The 19,232-nt window shown below is 42.7% G+C and overlaps 1 protein-coding gene across 2 annotated transcripts in view; it reads left to right on the top strand.

The window, feature by feature from the left end:
• The window catches only part of hm13 (histocompatibility (minor) 13), an 80,199-nt gene extending 70,725 nt beyond the window's left edge, over positions 1-9,474 (top strand). For both annotated transcript variants that reach the window (XM_041204708.1, XM_041204707.1), the window contains one exon: positions 9,154-9,474. In XM_041204708.1, the coding sequence (XP_041060642.1) occupies positions 9,154-9,238 (85 nt within the window). In that variant the 3' untranslated portion in view covers positions 9,239-9,474. The remainder of the gene's footprint in view (positions 1-9,153) is intronic.
• The last annotated feature ends 9,758 nt before the right edge of the window (positions 9,475-19,232 follow it).

Raw genomic sequence — 19,232 nt, 5'->3', positions numbered from 1 at the left:
TTTCAGAAATGCAAGTACACCACATCTATAGGCTCCCCCTATCCACCTTGCTTGTAATTCCTCAAAAACTCTAGTAAATTAGTTAAACACTATTTCTCTTTCACAAAACCATGTTTACCCTGCTTGGTCCTATTTGATTTTCTAATTATCATGCTATAACTCTCTGAATAATGGATTCTAGCAATTTCCCTAAGACAGATGTTAGGCCAACTGGCCTACGTTTTTCCTGCCTGTCTCCCTTCTTTCTTGAATAAAGATGTTACATTTGCTATTTTCTAATCTGCTCAGACCATTCTAGAATCTAAGGAATTTTGGAAGATTGTAACCAATGCTTCTACTATCTCTGCAGCTATTCTTTTAAAACCCTAGGATGCAGGCCATTTGGTCTAATAGTATACCCAGCACCTTTTCCCAGGTGATAGTGATTGCTTTAAGTTTTCACCTCCTTTTCACCTCTTCATTTTCAAAAATCTTTGGGAAGTTTCTAAGTCTTCTACAGTGAAGACAGACACAAAATAACTGATCAACGCCTCTGCCAGACTCTCTCTCTGGAGGACCAACAGTAGCTTTAGTTACTCTTTTCCTATTTAAATATTCGTAGAAACCCTTACTATTTGTTTTATATTACTAACTAGCTTTCTCTCTCACTCTAATTTCTCCCTCTTTATTTTTTTTAGTCATTCTTTGCTGGCACTTAAAATTTGTCCAATCTTCTGACCTACCATTAACCTTTGCCTATTGGACAGTGTTGCTTTCAATTTGGTATTATTCTTCCTATTTAACCACAGATGATGCATCCTTCTCAGAGTCTTTCTTTCTCACTGGTATAAAACTTTGCTGAAATTTATTAAATATCTCCATAAAAGTTTTCTCTATTGTCTTACCTTTTAAATTAGTTTCCCAGTTAATTTTAGCCAGCTCTGCCTTCATACTCTTATTTAGGTTTATAACACTAGTCTTAGACCCACACCTCTCCCCTCCAAATGGAACATGAAATTTTATCCTGTTATGATTGCTGTCACCTAGAGGCCCCTTTACCATGAGGTTATTGATTAATTTGCCTCACTGCACTTAACCAGGTCTAGAATAAGCTGCTTCCTGGTTGGCTGTAGAACGTACTGCTGTAAGAAATTGTCTCAAATGCTCTATGAATTCATTTTCCAGGCTATCTTTACCAATCTGATTTACTCAGTCTGCACGTAGATTAAAGTTGTCCATGATTATTGCTGTACCTTTCTTACACACCACATTTATTTCTTCCTGTATACTCTCTCCTATAGTGTGACTACTATTAGGGGGCCTGTAAACTACCCTCACAAGTGATCTCTATCCAAACTGATTCTGCGTCTTGCTGTTTCAAACTAAGGTCACCTTTCACAACTGTATTAATGACATACGTAATTAACAGAGCTACCCCACCACCTTTTCCTAGGTTCCTGTCTTTTAGAAATGTCAAATACCCCTCAATATTCAGGCCCAAGCAGGTCACCAGAATGGCTATCAGGTCATACATATTTATTTCTATCTGTGCTAACAATTTATTCACTTTATGAATACTGCACGCATTCAGATATAGAGCCTTTAACTCTTTTTAACCACCTTTGCTATCTTTGGCCTTATCTGCTGTTGCACTTTTAAGTTTGAGCGCTTTGTCCCTTCCTGCCACACTCTGGTTATCATTACCGAAATCGCTACCCTGCTCTACCTTGTCTTTCCCTTTGGCTTACAACGAGAACAGTTCAGAGGCTAAGAATCTTATGGTGAGTAATTCATCACCTGAGTCTCCAAAGAGTGTCTACCATCTACAAGAGACAAGTCAGGAGTATGATGGAATACTTTCCACTTGCCTGGATGAGTGCAGCTCCGACAACACTCAAGAAGCTTGACATCATCCAGGACAAAACAGCCTGCTTGATTGGCACCCCATCCACAAACATTCACTCCCTCCATCACCAATGCAAACGGACAGTGGCAGCAGTGTGCACCATCTACAAGATGCGCTGCAGGGACTTGCCAAGACTCCTTAGACAGCACCTTCTAATCCTACAGCCAATACCATCTAGAAGGACAAAGGCAGCAGACACACAGGAACACCACCGCCTGCAAGTTCCCCTCCAAACCACTCACCTTCCTGACTTGAAAACATATCGTTGCTCTTTCACTGTCAGTGGGTCAAAAAGCTGGAACCCCCCCCCACCAACAGTGCTCTGGGTGTACCTACACCACATGGACTTCAGTAGTTCAAGAAGGCAATTCACCATCACCTTCTCAAGGGCAACTAGGTATGAGTAATAAACTCTTGGCTGCCAACAATGCCCATGGGCAAGGAAACCTCCTGCTGATTACCACGTACTGCCCCACCTTAGCTGATGAATCAGCGCTCCACCATGTTGACCACCACTTGGAGGATGGCAAGGGTGCAGAATGTACTCTGGGTGGGGGACTTCAAGGCAATGGCATCGTGGCATTGTCACTGGACTAGTAACCCAGAGACACAGGGTAATTCTCTGGCTACCCAGGTTCGAATCCCACCATGACAGAGGATGAAATTTGAATTCAATAAAAATCTGGAATTAAAAGTCGTGATGACCATTGTCGATTGTTGGTAAAAACCCATCTGGTTCACAAATGTCTTTTAGCGAAGGAAACCTGTCATCCTTACCTGGTCTGGCCTACAGGTGACTCCAGACCCACAGCAATGTGGTTGACTCTTACATGCCCTCTGAAATGGCCTAGCCAGCCACTCAGTCGTAACAAACCGCTACAAAGTCACAAAAAAGGAATGAAACCAAACGGACCACCTGACATCAACCTCGGCACTGGAAACGACAATGGCAATCTCAGCCCTGTAGACCCTGCAAAGTCCTCCTTACTAACATCTGGGGGCTCCAAGTGATATCAAGAAACAGCTGAAGGCACTGAATACTGCAAAGGCTATGAGCCCTGACAATATTCTGACAATAGTATTGAAGTCTTGTGCTCCTGAACTTGTCGCACCCCTAGCCGAGCTGTTCCGGTACAGCTGCAACACTGGCATCTACCTGAATATGTGGAAGATTGCCCAGGAATGTCTTGTACACACAAAGCAGGACAAATCCAACCCAGCCAATTACCCGCCCCATCAGTCTACTCTCCATCAGTAAAGTAATGGGAGGGGTCATCAACAGTGCTGTCAAGCGGCACTTGCTTAGCAATAACCTCACTGACACCCAGTTTGGGTTCTGCTAGGGCCACTTAGCTCTTGACGTCATTACAGCCTTGGTTCAAACATGGACAAAAGAGCTGAATTCATGAGGTGAGAGTGACTACCCTTGTCTTCAAGGCAGCCTTTGTCCGTTTGTGGCATCAAGGGGCCCTAGCAAAACTGGGGTCAATGGGAATCAGGGGGAAAACTCTCCACTGGTTGGAGTCATACCTAGCACAAAGGAAGATGGTTGTGGTTGTTGGAGGTCAGTCATCTTAGCTCCAGGACATCACTGCAGGAGTTCCTCAGGGTAGTGTCCTGGGCCCAACCATCTTCAGCTGCTTCATCAATGCCCTTCCTTCCATCATAAGGTCAGAAATGGGTATGTTCACTGATATTGCAGGATGTTCACCATTTGTGATGCCTCAGACACTGAAGCAGCCCATGTCCAAATGCAGCAAGACCTGGACAATGTCCAGGCTTGGGCTGACAAGAGGCAAGTAACATTTGTGCCACCCAAGTGCAAGGCAATGACCATCTCCAACAAGAGAGAATCCAACCATCACCCTTTAATGTTCAATGGCATTACTATCGCTGAAGCCCCCACTATCAACATCCTTGGGGCTACCATTGACCAGGAACAACTGGACTAGCAATATAAATACTGTGGCTACAAGAGCAGGTCAGAGGCTAGGAATCGTGTGATGAGTAACCCACCCCCTAACTCCCCAAAGCCTATCTACCATCTACAAGGCACAAAGTCAGGAGTGTGATGGAATACTTCCCACTTGCCTGGCTGAGTGCAGTTCCCACAACACTCAAGAATCTTGACACCGTCCAGGACAGAGCAGCCCGCTTGATTGGCACCACATCCACAAACTTTCACTCCCTCCACCACCAGTGCACAGTGGCAGCAGTGTGTACCATCAGGCGCACTGCCGGAGTTCACCAAGGCTCCCTCGACAGCACCTGCCAAACCCATGTCCGCTCCCATCTAGAAGGGCAAGGGCAGCAGATAGATGGGAACTTCCAGGTGGTGATGTTCCCTTCTAAGTTACTTACCATTCTGACTTGGAAATATATCGCCGTTCCTTCACTGTTGCTGGGCCAAAATCCTGGAACTCCCTTCATAACAGCACTATGGGTGTACCTATACCACATGGACTGCAGCAGTTCAAGAAGGCAACTCAACACCACTTTCTCAAGGGCAACTAGGGATGTGCAATAAAAACTGGCCCAGCCAGTGAAATCCACATCCCGTGAATGAATTTTTTAAAAAAAACCCATGAATGGATAAAAAAATTGTGATCCCTACTCCTTTGGATTTAGTTTAAAGTCCTCTTTGCTGCCCTAATTAGATGACTTGCCAGAATACTGGCCCCAGCATGGTTCAGGTGAAGGCCGTTCCAGTGGTACAGCTCTCACCTTCTCCATACTGGTCCCAGTGCCCAATGAATTGGAACTCATTTCTCTCACACCAGTCTTTGAGCCATGTATTCACCCCTCTAAGCTTATTTACCCTATGTCAGTTTGCTCATGGCTAAGGCAACCTTTGAGGTTCTGCTTTATAATTTAGCCCCTTGCTGCTCTTTTCTGGTCCTTTCTATGTCCTTGGTACCCACATGGGCCACGAACAACTGGATACTTCCTTTCCCACTGCAAGTTCCACTCCAGCTCCAAGCAGATGTCCTGAACCTTGGTATGGGGAAGGCAACACAGCCACGTGGGCTCTTACTCTTACCCGCAGAAAGCTGTGTCTATCCCCCATGCATCCGCATTGCACTGTTTTCTACACTGAGCTCCTATCCCAGTACATCTAAACTATAAAATACCCTTCCCCTATTAATCTTCAAACTTTTAAAATCTGCCTTCAAGGTCATCTAATTGCTATTTCTTGTGTTACTTATTTTTATTTTAAACCGTGATGGTGCCTTACATTATGGGTCCTGGCCCTTCACCTTCATGCCCAAGGGATTGAAAGCACACTGATCTTCTATACCAACAGATGATCTTCAGCTAAAATTGTACAGAAAACATAAAGTCTCACCCCCAAGTTGTTTAAGCATCAAGTGACACCTCAGCTACCATTGGGAAATTAACACCACTGTGATATATTTCTGACGCTAAAAGAAAAACTGCCATTGCTAGGTAGCTGAAATGCAACTGGGAAAAGCAGGGAAAATGCAGCGAGGTTCGTTAACAGTTGAGTGGTTCAGAAAGCGTCGGTTAAAATGTCAGGTGGGATCCCTCATCCAAAACCTGAAACAATAATCTGCCTTTCTCTTTCAGATGCTGAATGACCTGTGTTTCTCCAGTATTTTCTACTGTCTGTGTACCTGCATAAACTGGCTTAGTTACTTATTTTAAAAACTTGGCTGTATTTAACATCAAGTGGATCAAAACTTTTTCTTTAATTTTTCTAATTATTGTTTTGAATTCAAAGGGTAGGGGGATCAGGGCAATGTAAATTAATGTTTGTGATTGCTAAGTGATAGTGATCTTCTCATTTGTGGTTTGAAACCTGACATTATAGCTTTGTGAAACCAATAGCCATTATGTGGATAGTTCACCTTGGACAGTCAACAAGCCACTAACTGATATCACCATTGAGTATCCGAAGAGTCCCGTGTCTCATGGTTCTTTTGTTTATACTTCCCTCTGTTGACTTGTTGAACTTGTTCTGCTCAGTAAAATCACTTGCTGTTTTGAGAAGAACATGAAAAGTCAGTCGACTGTTGTACCACATGCTATTTGCATACAGGCCTCTTGCCCAGTGATGTGCAAGCAGAATTAATAAAAGCAGCTCAGGGAGAGTCTGTGTCTGACTTGAACAGAGGAAAATGCCAAGATGTGCAACAAGGAAAGAAAAATTATTTTTATGGAGCTAAAGAACTAGCAGCGAGATGAGAATTGTTTTTCCTCAGTGTGTTATGGTCTGGAATAAACTGCCTAAAAAAGGTGGTGGAAGCAGGTTCCAAGTAATTTTCAAACAGGAATTTGATAAGTACTTGCAGGAGAAATCTTCCAAGGCACTGGGGAAAAGGCATGAGGAGTGGCACTGATTTGATAGTTTCTAACAACTTCCACATGGGACAATGGGCTGACTGGACTCTTCCTCTGCTGTACCATTCTACGATTTTGAAACATGAGAAAGAAAACATGCTGAGGGGGTGGAAGAGCTGCAGAGCTCCATCGGTAGAGGTGAAAAGGCTGTCATTCTCCAAGTCCCATAAACTGCATTGAGATATTAGTTCAATTGATCTGTTTTGGTGATGCTGAGAGATAAATATTGCACAGAATGCTGAGGAGAACTTCCCTACACTTTGAATAGCACTTCCTGAGAGATAGAAACTGTACTTCCCCATACCAATTGTGAACCTGGTCCCTGCAGAAAAGAAAGTTGAAGGCTGCATTTGTACACTACTTGTGAAACTGGATTTAGTATCTCCACTTTATGGAGAGTCCAAAACTGGAGGCCATAAACAGTGCTTCTCAAACTTTTTCCTGCTGTGACCTCAGAGATGGTGGACGGAGTGATGGGGGAGAGGCGAAGAGTTGTGAAAGCAGTTGGGGGGATGGAGAGGAGTTGTGATATTGCTTTGAAGGCTCTGATCTTTGCCCAGATCGATCCCCAGCAACTGTGACTAATTAGTGACCATTAAATCTGATAAAGAATTCTGTAGAAACTTCTTTACCCAAAGATCGTGGTTGAAAGTTCCACATTCTAACTAAGGAGTAGTGGAGAAAAATAGTTTAGATGCCTTTTATGGGGATGCTGGATAAGAACATAAGGGAGAAAAATAATAGAAGGATCTACAGGTAGGGTGGGGAGGTGGCTCGTGTAGATCATAATTACCAGCACAGCCCAGTTGGGCTGAATGGCCAGACTCTATGATGTAAATTCTATGTAGAATAGGGTCATCTGAGGCCCTGGAACAGATTAGTTGTCCGCTTTTTGAGTTTGTGGTATCAAGAGGCAAAAAAGGAAAATTGGTTCTTACTGACATTGCTTTACAGCTTCAGTTCCAGATGTTCCATAGAGTTTTGGCTGTATCATACTATCCTGTTGATCTCCATGTCAGCAGAATTCTGATCATATGATGTGTTCAACAATAGCAGCCAACTTAATCTCAACACACAGAGCTGACCTGTCACCAATTTCTAAATCTTAGTAAGTAATTAACTTCAGTCTCTGGTGAGTGGCTGCAGAAATGAGGATTCGTTGCAATGAGACAACTGAAGACAAAAGCTTGTACACAGTACATCCCCTTTCATTAACAACGTATATTAATTCAGCACCTTTAAATGGAGCAAAATGTCCTAAGACCCTGAATGAACAAAGTTTGGCACTGAACCATATAGATATTAGGACAAGTGACCAAAGGTTTGGGTTAGTCCAAACCAAAGACCAAAGGTTGATCAGGGTTAGATCTTAGGGGTATCTTAGTTGGACATATCGGCAGAGAGGTTTTGAGGAAATTCCAGAGAGCAGGGCACAGGCAACTGAAGGCACGGCCACCAATAGTGGAGCAATGAAAATCAGGGGTGTGCCAGAAGCCAGAATTGGGAAGAGTGTAGAGTACTAGGAGAGGGTAGAGATGGAGAGGAGTGACGCCATGTGAAGATTGGAAAACAAAGAATTTTTAAAGGAAGGCATTACCAGAGCAGAATGCATAACAGTGATCCAGATATTGTGATTGTTTCATTCTGACCTTTTCATTTATTCTAAGTTTCTGGCTGTTTGAATTGTTTTGCAGTTAATCTGAAGAAAGATTTTGATCAAATTTATTTTGGGTAGAGTGGATGGAAGATTGGGGTCGATTTGTTGTACTAGTTGTCATTCTTTTGTTTTCACCCTCTTTCCCAAACGAACAGACTGTGTTCTGGCTTGTGTCTCTTTTTTTATCCATTCCCACCTCTTACCTCCTAAACTGAAGGCATAGTGCAGTATGGCCCCAAAGGTGCCAGCAGCCTTCCGTAACTTGCCCAAGTGGCCATTTCACATTTATGAGTGTTGGCAGGCTGTTGAACCCAGGCACTTCTTATACTCAAGCTTGTCCTCAGTTTATACCCACGCATGTGCACTTCTGCAGCGAGGCACTGGATCATATTGGGATGAGAGGCTTAGTAAATCAGCCCTGAACTCTCTGAAGTATAGAAGAATGAGATCTCCTCATTGAAACATGCAAGGTTTTGGAGAAGTCTTACAGGCCTGACACTGGGACATTGTTTCTCCTGGCTGAGGAATGTAGGACATGGGGGACACAGTCTCAGGGTAAACGATTTAGGACTGCAAAGAGGAGAAATTTCTTTCCGAGGGCTGTGAATGCTCCCTCATTGAGTATATTCAAGGCTGAGCTGGACAGATTTTTGGTGTCTCAGGGAATTGAGGATTATGGGGAGCAGGTGAGAAAGTGAAGTGGGGGCAGAAGATTAGCCATGAATGTATTGAATGCTGGGACAGGCTCCAGTGATGTATGGTGTACTACTGCTTCACTTTCTTATGGGAATAGAAACTTTGGCTCCCTTTTCTTTCCCTAGCCCAGGGCTGCTAAGGCACCTACGTTGGTGCTCCAAAAGAGATTGGGTAACATGAGAGACTGACCAGAAATCTTAGCCTGAACTTTATGGTCTTAAAGCAATTTCCCATTAAGGCTTTTGGAGGAAGCTTACTTTTTATTTTTAATTGACTTCTGTGTCCTGGAGTGGGCAATGGATACAGTTGCTGTCCTCTTGCCGTTTCAATACTTGATGTGTTACTCATGCCAACTTGTTGTCAAGCAAAATCTCTCAGCAGAGGAGACCAGAGATTTAGGACCAGGAATCATGCTGCATCATCATTCTGATTCTCAGAAGCCAGGGCTTTGGTGGATAATGGAAAACAAGAAAGCTATTCACTTTCTAAATATTAGCATTGATTTTGATAACTTTCCAGATGCCTTTAACTTCCATCTCGTTTCCAAATACAGGTATGAAGAAAAAACTGCCCTTTGCGACAAAGAGCCTTTGGATGAAGCCACGGACGATTTGAAAGAAAGCAAGAAGGAGCAGTAACAGGAGACGCCCATGGAGCAATCAATTTCTTTAAAAAAAAAAATCCTCACCCTCTAACTGCCTATTTTGTGTTCATTTCATGCAGGTACCTTTATTGTACTGACATGGTCATGTGTGTCCTGTGTCCCTGGCAACTTATGGGGAAACAAAAGTATTTTATTACATCATGCTACAGTGCTAGTTATTCAGTTCTTCTTGACTATTTTCTATGAATGTGCCAACTGATTGTTTTTAAAGAGGAAAAAAAAACCTGAGGGGTTGCATTAGTGCCTATCTGTATTTTTTAATTTATTTTGAATGGATTAAAGTGATCATGACACTTTCTGAATTCAAAGGTGCCAGTATTTTTGTTTTGTTTCACAAACAAATGCAGAAAACTGAAATTTTAAACAGCTGTACACCTGATCTATGTTGTAAATGTGTATTTAAAAAATAAATACCTCAGCTGTTTTTTTATGTGACTGTTTTCGCTTGTACACTTGTGTGTTTTTAAAAGGGAATTTGGGATTTCAGTGGACAGTTTTTTAAACACCGTGACCAATGACAAACTTGCAGCTTGTGACCTGGCATGGACTCCACACCTAAAACATATTTGTGCTGTTTAATCAGAAAATGTTTAGGGAATTAACTGCTGATACATGCTGTAGTTTTATAGATGACCTAAATGCTGGAACTACTTTTATTTTAAACTAATGGACAACCTTCATTTTTCCTGCATTTATTTGTGAAACAAAAGATGACCTGAGCTACTTTTTTTTACAAGTGGCAGCAGATTATATGCACAGATTATTAACAGCAACTTTAAAAAAAAAAAATCCTTTGTAGCTTTGATTTTCAGACAACATACATAAATATCAACTGATATGAACAGACGTACTAGCCAATGAAGTGTTGTCTGACTGTGACTCATTCAGCATAAGTGTTCACAGTTAAAACAAAAATGTGTGTGTGTGTGTGTGTGTGTGTGTGTGTGTGTGTGTGTGTTATCATGTCTGTAGAATTGTTTGAAGCTTATGGAAGAACCTGAGTCTGACGCAGTGCATGTAGCAGTTGTATCATTTTACTTTTTGCATTCAGTATATTTTTTTCTTCCTTTTTCTCCAGGCACAGCTCCGCAGGAAGCTGCTGACTGATCCCAAAGCATTAGCGCACCTTCCAGTACTTGCCCACAGGTTATTCATGTGACAGCCTGGATGGCAAGTGTTGTGAGGGTGTGCTGATGGTGAAAGAGGAGGGCCATCAGACCCGATCCACTCCCCATCTTCACCCGATAACCATGTGTCCAGTTTCCTGCTGAGGCACTTGGAAGTGATCAGCATTGAGAAGCGCTTTTTTTAAAAAAGATCCGGTGGGGGAGAATGGTTCCATTTTCCCCTCCTCAGCTTGGAATGCTGGAACAAACTTAAGTATTCAGACCACCAAACACAACACGTATACACCAGGGATCGAACACTTCTTCCTGGTTAGTGTCGCACTGTAACATGCCAAGCAGTGTAGTTTAACCCAGTGAACCCAGAAATTAATGAGCTTTTCTCCTGAAGGGACTGCACAAAGTCTCCACTGCTGCCACAGTGTGGATCAATCCCATTTAGAATTAATCCTGCTTTTTTTGTTTGGGGACAGACTTTACCAACCTTTCTCGGTTTAGGTCAAATGTGCTTCAGAAGTTCCCCATCTTGTCCTTTCCTGGTTTGCACTTACCACTGTCTGTTACGCCACTTGGACTGCTGAGGAGTACATGCCAAGAGCTCTGATAAGATCTGGTGTCCTTGAGCATGGTGTTCCCCTCGCAGTGGGACATGGGATGGTTAAGGAAGCCTTGCAGTGTCATGGGGATTTTTTTTCTTTCTGTTTGCTAATCTTTTGAATTTTCTTTGTTTTCTGCTTCCTGTACTTTTTGCTTGAGTGCGAGTTGAGCTTTAACGCTGGAAATGGACCTCCAAGTAAAGTAGAAAAACTTTGGGTATTTAAGTTGTATGCTGTAATGGAAGAAGGAGCTATAGGTTTTACAAACTGAATGAGGCAGGGCGAATTGAAAAGCCTTCCTCGTCAGTATTTTAACTTAGAGTTTTTTCTGCAAATCTGTATTGGCAGTGTTTCAATAATTTAAACATGTCACTGCTGTGTTAAATGTAGTGCCACTAGCTTATTAGAGTTTGCTCTTTGATTCAATTTTATTGGCAGTCTTGACTAATATCTTTTGCACTAATGGTGAATGCACCATATTAGAGTTCATGCCGCAGAATTTCAAAACCCATGCCTGATTTTTCTTGCTTTGCATCCAAACTTTAAAATGTTTGGTGTTTGGGAATCTAGGATCTTTTGGATGGGCATGAAAAACTGTAATTTGAAGTCTGATTAGGGGGAGGGAGTAGAAGGGTAGATATGTCCCTCTTTTAAATATTTTCTCAAAGCAGCTGCTGAAATTTGATTTTTCTCATATCTCTGTTGATCTTTTATCCCCCTCTATGAGAAAGAAGTTAATGGTGTCTCTGAAATCCATTTCTTACAAAAATGATTTTCCAGAAAGGCAAAATTTGTCTCTGCTAGATTTTTAATGAGCAAATTCCATTAGGTTAAGCGGCTTGGGTTCATGGTCTGCTTTAATATAAAATGTTTGAGTAATAATATTGATTTTTTTTTCACTTTCAAATAGTTTAGCAGTAGTTTTGGATGGGGGACTTCCAGTGAAGCAGTATCCTCATGGAACACCCATGTTCCTAAATGTTCAGTATACAAGCATAGTTATAAGGCTGTAACACTGACGTCCAAGTCCACTTGGTGCTAGATTAGTCACTGGGCAGTAATCTGACCCAGCCTGCAGGATAGCCATTGTAGGAAGTGGTGGGCATTGGGGAACATCGCTTTAAACGCAGTACTGGATGCTCGTGTGAAGCTAGAAAGAAGACCGGGGAGGGGACCTTCATTCAGCATCTTATTGTGTTGTGCCTGATTAGAAGGCACTTAATTCTTAATTCTTCCATTGGTTGCTCGAAATGTTCCTTGCCCCAGTGCTGACATCTTTCCCCTTCATGAGCACAACATTTGTAGCTTTAAGATAAAATGTATGTATCTGGAGTCCTCCCACTTCTGTAATGGCCCAGGCAGATGATGGAGGAGATTTTTTTAGGTGGGGGAATGGTGTATTGGGGAGATTTTATTTTTTTGACTTGTATGGTTAGCTGAAACTCTGTTTTTAAAAAGGATGAATTAATGATTGCATCTGAAACTCATTGCTTGATGCCTGTAGAATACTTTTTAATTTTCGCTCTTTGTGGAAAAGGGACTTCCTCTGTTCTTCCTTTACTCTTTTATCCTAATGAAGGGGTGAGTCATTGCAGTGTGTTTTAGATTCAGCTGTCCTGTATGAATTGGAGGTTAGGTGTGGTCAAATGTAAAAATATCATTCTGTTCCTAACAGAAGGGGATTTAATACTTTTTAAATGTTTCTGCTCTTTGTTCACATTCTGGGGTTGGTCCTTTCTCTTTTTCCCACCACCACCAACCACCACCAACCCCACCCCCTCCCCCCACCTCCCCCAACCCCATCCTGCTTTTTCATTATTGTAGTAAAACTGGCTTCTCATGAGAAGCTGTGATTGATTTGCAATAAATTGTGGCGTGCACCACTGTCAACATGCATTAAACATTGCTGCTGTCTCCTCATTTACTCCTTCGCACACTTCAAGTTCACTCGAGGGAGATGTTTCAAAAAAAACATGCACACTATCGGTCAAGGCATTATGTACTTAAGCTATGTCAAGTTAAAGGTCTAAAGTATATCTGCACTCTTTTTGTATTTGTAGATTTCAGCTGGGGTGACTTGACTACCTGGGGGTTAAGTTTGGAAATCCACCCAGGTTTCCTATGGTAAGAGCAAAATACTGCAGATGCTCCCAATCTGAAATGAGTCATACGGACTCGAAACATTAACTCTGTTTCTCTCTCCACAGATGCTGCCAGACCTGCAGAGTTTTTACAGCATTTTCTGTCTTTATTCCGGGTTTCCTATGCCTGGTTTCTAGCCAGTAATTAATGGTGGTACTTGTCATCCATTATGATGTACTTCCTAGCAAAAAGAACACCAGATGCTAAATTGGGAGCGTGAATCCTAGTGGGAAGCTTACCAGCTTCCTAGTTTCCACCTTCTATGCTAATGTAAAATTCTACTGCATGTTTACCATTTAGGAAGTTCCCCACACTTTTTTTTATTATCCCTTTTCTCACTGAAAGACTTTGATTTACACAACCCCTGGCTATAAAGCAATTGGGGAATCCTATGTCAGAAATGTGGCAGCTAATTTGAGTACAGCAAAGTCCCAAAACTGCAACATGGTGCTGACCGGATAAATGTTGGCCAGGACACCAGCGAGAACTCCCCTTCTTTTCAAAATAGTGCTGGGGCCTTGGTTTAACATCTCATTCAAAAGATAGTGCCTCAGTACTGCACTGAAGTCTCGGTTTGGGACCTGTGCCTGAGTGTATGAAGCGTGGCTTGACCTCACTTTCAAAGGCGAGATTGCTACCGTTCACGCCATGGCTGACTGCACTGACTTACGTTGGAGCCCTCTCATCCAGTGCATGGAATTAAAACTATCTCAATTTTTTGGATCCTCCACAACCTTGTCCAGTCCTTTCTTGCAACATTAATCCCCTGCACCACTGAGCAATTTGTTCATCCGATTGGATTCGGGAGTATCCCTTTGGTCTCTCCATTAATAGTATAGCCTTCAGCAGCCTGGATCCCACTCTTGAGTTTGCTTCCGGAACTGTGCCACCAATTTTTTTTTCTCAAGAACGTACACCTTCTCAAAAGCTATCTCCGACCAAACCTTCCATCCTTTCCTGGCTTCTCTGTCTCTCCCTGATGCCTGTGAGGCACCTTGGACAGTTTTCCTCTCTTAAAATGTACTATAGAAATGTCCGTTGTTGATTTTTCTATTCCCGATCCAGGAATACTAATACTGGTGATAGCACCTTTACTGTTGTCTGTACTGAAATCTGCTGTTTCACCATGGGCCAGAAAATGAAGTTGCTATCTTCTGTTGTGTAGCTCAGACATGCTGCTTTTATCAACGGAGCCACCAGGGGGCAACCCTTGAGATATTTGAAGGATGAGATGATGGACTAGTTTTAAGAATTGTTTAACATATTCCACAACTTTTGTGTTTTGGTGAATAAACTAATCTTGCAAAATTTTGCGAACGTTAGTTAAAACACCAAAACTCGTCAACACTCTTCACATATACAACAACTTAACAGAAATGGGGTAAGGTACATCAAGGCCAAGTAATTAACCACTTCATTCTTTATTTTAATTTGAAGTCTTTACATTTTCTCTGTTGTTTTCTCTTTTGTTGCACGCTTCTCTGCAATGTAATGTTTCCCAATCCACAAGGTGAACATGTACCCAGTTGGCAGGCCTCTCAATGTAGCCAACTACCAAGTTAAAAGGTTGTGTATTCAAACCCATGCTCAATCATAAGCTGCACTCCCGTGCAGTATTAAGGGAACACTGGTCGGTGGTGCCACCTTTCGGAGGTGACATTAAACCAAGGCCCAGTACGTCCTTTGGGGTGAAGATCTCGAGGTGCTATCTGCAGACGCTGTGAAGCACGTTGGGATATCGGAGGGCATGGAAAGGTGCTGTATGAATGCAGGTTATTTTCTTTCAAAAGACAATGGACTAGGGACAATCCTGCCTGGTGGAGTAGCTTTTTGCCAGCAATCCAGCTGATCATTTTTGTGGCACAGCATTTTGGCATCCTGGTCATTCAATCAGATTCAAGGAAGAAACTTTGGAAAAACTTGTGGGTTGTGAAATGCTGATTTTAATCAATTATTCACTAGAGGGAGCCATTGAGCTACCAAAAAAAAGTCATTACTGTATTTCCCACTGAAATTGCTTTCACTCGGTATAAAAAAAACTTCATTCACAGACTGACAAAGCTTTAAAAGCAAACCTTCAGATTCTCAGCAAAAGTGTTTCACGCAGATTGGGAACATTTCCTTCAAAAGTAACTTCCAAGACTGATTGATTGTAAAAGTGAACGATGCTCATTCCTGTTATTGTAAGGTTAGAAGAATTGGAAGTTCTGATACAGTAGTAACAGGCATTATAAAGAATATGCTTCTAAGCTTGCATTTGAAAAGGGCTGTATTAAATAAGGAGTTTTAAGCCTGCTCACCCTTGGCATTAACCAATACTGAGGTATATTGTTTTCCAGTAAATTTATAATCCTAATGGTTATGAGAAAAGAATGGAACCATTTGCAGTGGGGCAGAGTACAAGGAAGGAGATTTATTTGAAGTTTTTAAAAGTTAAGGGGAAAGGTGGGGGGGGGTGGGGGTGGGGAGAGAATGTGATGTATGAGCTAATGGGCATAATGGGATGAATGGCCTCTTGTGAGCTTCGATGGTTTTATTTTTAAAACCGTACCCAGTGTGAAGTGAAGATAGGATACGCGATGCCACAGGGAAGCAGTCAGGGTGTTAAGAGGGAGAGGCACTATCTGAAATACTTCTTTAATCCTTCTAGTGGCCGATGCAAGAACTGGCACCAGTACACGAAAAGGATTAGAGTACAGGATTGGGGGGGGGAGCCAGCAAAAGAAAGTCGGAACTACTTTCGTGCAGTGTCCCTGAAAGAATCGTGAGATATGTTACCAATTAATTGTTTTAGTGAGGTTGGTTGAAGGATAAATGTTAGGACACTGGGATAGCTCCCCAGCTCTTCTCTGAAGAGTGCAGTGGGATATTTTACATGAAATTATTTATGATCTCAGTTTAACACCCAAAAGACTGCCCTGCTGACCACGTAGCACTCCCTCAGTACTGCACAAGAGCGCAAGTCCTAGTGTAACGTCTGAACCCCTGACTTACTGCTTTAAATTGTTACCGTGAAGCTATGACTGACACCAACTGCGATGAGGAGAATATTGGAGAAATCAAATCTTACAGATGACAAAAAGCGAAAAAAAAAAGCATATAATATTAGAGGTGAAATTCAGCAGTCTTGTCAATGGACAGGATGTGGGGTTTGAAACTGCTTTTGGGTTAAGGAAGTTGCCAAAGATTTGCTTAGCATGGTTCAGCCTTGAGTGGTCTGGCAATGGAAGAGCTGAAACAATGGCTTCAGTCATCCCCAGTTGGAGGAAGTCTTGACTGGTCCTTTAATGTTGCACAGTAAGGTCCGGTAGCGCTGAGATGGCCATAGTGCTGAGAGAAGTGGTGATGGTTAGATCAGCATATACATACGGAAGCAGATCCCATAGCTGTGAATGATGTCACTGAGGCCAGACACAAAGAGCAGGAGCCCCGCAAGAATCTATCCCCTCGCATCTCTGGAGGTGAATGTGAGCAGTGGGAAGAGAAACCATTTCTGGAGATGTACTGGCTACACTGACACAGGTAGAAGTAGAGCCAGGCACTGAGATGGCCAACAGGAGAGAGGTGATGATGGAGGATGATCTTTTTCTGAACCAAGGAGAGGTGGACCATCACAAGTTACAGAGGGTGTGATTCGTGATTTTGACCAGGTCAACTTTGAATGCAGCACATGACGACAGTCGGCTGAACTGAAGGGATTTAGACTGCGACTTTTGGAAGAGGTGGGCAGATGGTGACATGTTCGAGGACTTCAGAAAGGTTATTTAAGGCCTCGGGTAGAATTGCAATAAGTCTTGGTTGGCCCGCGTCCCAAAAACATTGCACATTCTGTATCAATAACTGATGACATTTCCTATCCCTCTGTTTTTTAAAGATGCTTTTATACTTTATCTTAGTTTTATCTGTAAAACATTTCCTGCCTGTGTTCTGTTTTCAACACCATCTATCTCCCACCCTGCTGCTGTCCTACCATTGACTGTGCCTTCAATCACCTAGGTACCACTTCTGAATTCCCTGGCCACCTCTTCCTTTAAGAGACTGCATAAAATTCACCACCTCTTCAGTTTTATTTTGTCACACCTAATCATTCCCTCTTTGGCTCTGTGCCCACCTTTCCTGCAATTCTATGAAGCCCCTTGGGATGTATTTCTGTGTTAATGGTGCAAGTTGTCTAGTTACGGCATGCTCCATTTGGCCACTTTTTAAAAAAAAAAAATGATATTGAAAGGTCATCTTTCTTGTTTGACCCTTCTCTATAATGCGAGTGAGAGAAAGAACTTGCATTTGTATGGCGCCTTTCCCAACTTCGGTCCACCCCAAAGCGCATTACAGCCCAATTAATTACTTTTGGGGTGTACTCACTGCTGTAATGCAGCAGATGGGGCAGTCAATTTTTGCACAGCAAGCTCCCACAACCAGCAATGTGGTAATGTCCAGATAAATCTGTTCTGGGGATGTTGGTTAAGCTATCAGTGGGGTAGTACTTCCCTAATCTTCTTTGAAATAGTTTTATGGGATCTTTTATATCCACCTGAGGGGGCCGCTTGAAGTAGCTGAGGATAACTTTGCCCACAGCAAAGCAAATTTTCCTGTTGCTGTGAAAACGTTAAAATGATTTCATTGCATCATTGTCTTATTGCCATCCTGCATGACAATTGCCGTTTAAGTAAAGTACATCGGGAACTGAATGATGAGGTGGGTTAGCATGCTGTACTTTCACCTCTGCAACCTAGATTTGAATCCAAAGTTTGGACAAATTCAAACCAGGTTTCTAATGGGCAATGGATACACAGATCAAAACTGGGTTGGAGTTGGTTACAAAGATGGCCAGTGTGAAGAATGGGCGTGTTTGTGCTGGTGGAAGAGGGGGCTGCCTTCTGAGATTTGAGTTAAGGCAACACGTACATGGTTACTATATAGGAGGGCTGAATAGTCACTGAACACTGACACAGGAGAAGTGTTCCATTCTGGCACTTGGAACCATGCACCAGAAAATAAAACTGCACCCTAAAACATAAACACAGTAAATAAAAGAAGAAGTGTTGTACTTTTATAATTTCAATATATCCTAAAGTGCTCTGTAGCTAATTAAAAAGGTTTTTTTTATTGAAAATGTAGGAAACAGGACAACCAAATTGCAAAAGCAAGGTCCTAAAAACAGTGCTTCTGACATATCTTCTTTCTTAACCAAGGTTTCCCACCCACGGTGGTTGACAGGGCCCTCAACCATGTCCGACCCATCTCCCGCGCCTCTGCCCTCACACCTTCCTCTCCCTCCCAGAACCATGAAAGGGTCCCCCCTTGTCCTCACTTTTCACTCCACCAGCCTCTGCGTTCAAAGGATCATTTTCTGCCAACTCCAGCATGATGCCACCACCAAACACATCTTCCCTTCACCTCCCCTATCAGCATTCCGTAGGCATCGTTCCCTCCGGAACACCCTGGTCCACTCCTCCATCACCCCCTACACCTCAACCCCCTCCCAAGGCACTTTCCCATGGAATCGCAGGAGGTGCAACACCTGCCCCTTTACTTCCCCTCTCCTCACCGTCCAAGGCCCAAACACCCCTTTCAGATGAAGCAGCATTTCACTTGCACTTCCCTCAATTTAGTGTACTGCATTCGCTGCTCCCAATGCGGTCTCCTCTACATTGGAGAGACCAAACGCAGACAGGGTGACCGCTTTGCAGAACACCTTCAGTCTGTCCGCAAGCATGACCCAGACCTTCCTGTCGCCATTTCAACACCCACCCTGCTCTCATGCCCACATGTTTGTCCTTGGCCTGCTGCATTGATCCAGTGAAGCTCAATGCAAACTGGAGGAACAGCACCTCATCTTACGTAAGGCACTTTACAGCACTTCCGGACTGAATATTGAGTTCAACAATTTCAGATCATGAACTCTCTCCTCCATCTCCATCCCCTTTTTGACCCCCTTTTTTTCAATATTTTTAAATTTTTATATAGATTTATTTTTTCCCGCCTATTTCTTTTATTACTTCTAAAAATTTATTTCCATTCATTGTTTTATCCCCACCTTTTTAGTCTATTTTGATCTTTTTCCCCCACCCCAACCCCACTAGGGCCATCTGTCACTTGCTCATCC

Source organism: Carcharodon carcharias, chromosome 14, assembly GCF_017639515.1.
Source record: "Carcharodon carcharias isolate sCarCar2 chromosome 14, sCarCar2.pri, whole genome shotgun sequence".
Lineage (NCBI taxonomy): Eukaryota > Metazoa > Chordata > Chondrichthyes > Lamniformes > Lamnidae > Carcharodon > Carcharodon carcharias.
This window is presented reverse-complemented; position numbering and strand designations above follow the sequence as displayed.